Raw genomic sequence first — 3,239 nt, 5'->3', positions numbered from 1 at the left:
ATTTTAATGTGTTGGAGTTCACACGAAGCGGAGTCTTTCAGTCACATTTGTTTTTGCTCTCTACACGTGTGACTTGTGCATCACTATAATAAATACACAGTGTTCTCCATCTGTATTCACTGTAGGACTTTTTGGATAAAAACATCACCACATGTGTAAAAAGTGTATTCAATTACAAACATGATAATCTGCCAAACACGAGTCCTACTTCTGTCTGGACTGTCTCTTGTTTATTTAGGAAATGTCTCAGGCAGGTGCCGGACGGAAGAATGAAAAACGGACCCGAAGGTAAGAAACTGAGATGCATTCAAGTGTCAAATCAGCTTATTTCTTAGCGCACTTTTCTTGTATTCTCTGTATTGACAGTTGAGACTTAATTTTCCTAAGTTAGACGGACTCAACCTTCTGCTTTTATACAGGCCAGATACAAAGACAACAGCTGTAACTTTTACATTTGACAAAAGGAAGATTTAGAAAGAGTATGAAAGTGAATATCAGAGTTATGAGTAATAAACAGAACTTATAAATATACTGTGTGTGTTATCTAGAAGGGATTCTGACTGTGCTGTGTTGAACAGTTTCACTCTGCACGTTACAATTCTGTGACTTTCTTATCTATCTATTTATCTTGCACCCACCTTCACACACACACACACACACACACACACACCCTTCCTGCCTCCTCCCTCTAATCCAGCCCCCTCTGAGCTCAGGGTCCTGGGGAAAGGTTCATCCAGAGGGCGGAATCAGCCTCCATGGCAAACTAAAGAGCTGAGGAGGAGGTGGGGGGGGGGGGGGGGGGGGGGGGCATTCAGTAAGAAGGGGGACTGAGGGAGAGCATCATTCCTGATGGTTCCAGTAGGCATGATGTGTGTGTGTGTGTGTGTGTGTGTGTGTGTGTGTGTGTGTGTGTGTGTGTTGTGTGTGTGTGTGTGTGTGTGTGTGTGTGTGTGTTGGAGGTTCAGTGGTTCTGAGGCTCCTCACCCACGTTGGTCTGGGTTCACCGCTCCGGGTGTCTGCTCTCGGGTCAGGGCCGAGCTCCTCGTCAGATCCCGGTTGTGGCAGCTGACTGAGGCCACAGATTCTGGAGGGAATGAAGACGTTTGTCTGTGTGGAGTTAAAAAGAAAAGACTATTTAAGAGGGATCTAACGAACCCTCGACGAGGGTAAATGCAATCATGACTATTTTTACTGCTGTGTTAGTGGCTGGTTTGGTTGGTGATCTCACCACACAGAGTACAACTACAACTACAACTGAGTCAAATAAACTGTTTTGGAGGGAGATGTTTAAATCTCACAATCACAGTTTAGCAATTAATTAAAATAGCAGTGGTTTTGAATATCTAATTCCATTAATTACAAATTATGCACATGTAAAATTACAGCTGCACCCACAGCTGTTTCAGTTCATTTTGATATTGTTTGATCAGGCCTGAAACATGCTGGAGATCGGAGACCCAGCCAGGGGAAGCTTTTATTGTCTTAAATAAATTACTTTAGTGATTTGGTGACACAGTTATAAAGTTATAAAGACGGTTTTGCAGTGAGGGCACATTGCACATTAAAGGACACCTCACAGCTTCATGACCATGTTTCATTAATAACTTCAATTAACTGACAATCGGTTGAGGCAAAAGTATTTTAAGAAAGGATAAAGACACTTAATCTTTTCTTACAGCTGAATCAGAAACTTTAGATATAGAACTTCTTTGACAACAACATACAAGTTTCATGTTTCTGCAAGTTGATTTTCGCACCATGATGAAATGAACCACGTGGAAGACAGGAAAGTTGCCAGTTCCTCTGGAGCAATTACAGGTTAAGTGCCTTGCTCAGGGGCACCGCAGTGCTGGTGAATGAGAGACTGTTTGGTGTGAGTGTGTGTACACAGAGAGGGAACAGGAAGGGGAGTGACTGCTGCAGCAGTGTGTGTGTGTGTGTGTGTGTGTGTGTGTTGTTTACAGTTTACACAGCACCACATTGGCAGAGCATCAAAACCATGTTTCTTTTTGTTATGAGGTAAAAATAACCCCCAACCCTGAGGCAGGGCCGGGGCAAACAGATGCCTTTCTGTCATCCATGATACCCCACCAGTCCACACCAGTCCCCACCAGTCCCCACCAGTCCACAACAGTCCACAACAGTCCACACCAGTCCCCACCAGTCCACACCAGTCCACAACAGTCCACAACAGTCCACAACAGTCCACACCAGTCCCCACCAGTCCACACCAGTCCACAACAGTCCACAACAGTCCACACCAGTCCCCACCAGTCCACACCAGTCCCCACCAGTTCCCACCAGTCCCCACCAGTCCCCACCAGTCCCCACCAGTCCACAACAGTCCACACCAGTCCACACCAGTCCACACCAGTCCCCACCAGTCCCCACCAGTCCACACCAGTCCCCACCAGTCCACACCAGTCCACAACAGTCCCCACCAGTCCCCACCAGTCCCCACCAGTCCACACCAGTCCCCACCAGTCCCCACCAGTCCACACCAGTCCCCACCAGTCCACAACAGTCCACACCAGTCCACACCAGTCCCCACCAGTCCACAACAGTCCACACCAGTCCACACCAGTCCACACCAGTCCCCACCAGTCCACACCAGTCCCCACCAGTCCACACCAGTCCCCACCAGTCCACAACAGTCCCCACCAGTCCACACCAGTCCAGACCCTCATGGGAAGACGTTTTACCCAGAGGGAAACATTAAGCGATACCATAACAAATTGGGACACTTCTTAAATCATGAGAAATAACTCAAAGATGGACGTTTTAAATTAACAGGCTGAATATAATCAGTAATTACTCAATTAATTCAAGTGCTTTTCACTCAAGAACTCATCCACTGTGAACGAGCCGGACTGAGATACTTGTAGTCCAAAGGTTAAGGAAGGGGATCTGCATGAATCTCCTTGTTTGTTGTGTTTGAGTGCGTCGAGCTGCTACCTGCACAGGTGTGCTGATGGCAGATGAAACCGTGTTTTACTGTTTCATAGGTCATGTTACAGAATGAATGAAACTGTGGTTTTGAGATTTGTTGACCTGGGAAATTGTGTTTCTGTTCATAAGTTATATGGGTTTAACCTGAAAACTGGCGCTGGCGTTGCTTATTGTGAGAAATGGATGATAATTGATGTAATTAGATTTTGGTTGGTTCAGGGGGAGGGGCTTAGCAGTTATAAGCCTCTGGCCGACAGGGCTCTGGAGTAGTAGTCCATGACTCTGAGGGT

The 3,239-nt window shown here is 46.4% G+C and overlaps 1 protein-coding gene across 1 annotated transcript; it reads left to right on the top strand.

The window, feature by feature from the left end:
* The first annotated feature begins 269 nt into the window (after nucleotides 1-269).
* On the top strand, nucleotides 270-2,765 carry LOC130180355 (uncharacterized). Its single transcript, XM_056393848.1, has 2 exons — nucleotides 270-288; nucleotides 2,095-2,765. Exons 1-2 carry the CDS (start codon nucleotides 270-272, stop codon nucleotides 2,763-2,765), a joined length of 690 nt encoding a protein of 229 aa, XP_056249823.1.
* The last annotated feature ends 474 nt before the right edge of the window (nucleotides 2,766-3,239 follow it).

This window comes from Seriola aureovittata, chromosome 13 (genome assembly GCF_021018895.1).
Source record: "Seriola aureovittata isolate HTS-2021-v1 ecotype China chromosome 13, ASM2101889v1, whole genome shotgun sequence".
Lineage (NCBI taxonomy): Eukaryota > Metazoa > Chordata > Actinopteri > Carangiformes > Carangidae > Seriola > Seriola aureovittata.
The sequence above is the reverse complement of the archived record's forward strand: the minus strand, read 5'-3'. Positions and strand labels throughout refer to the sequence as shown.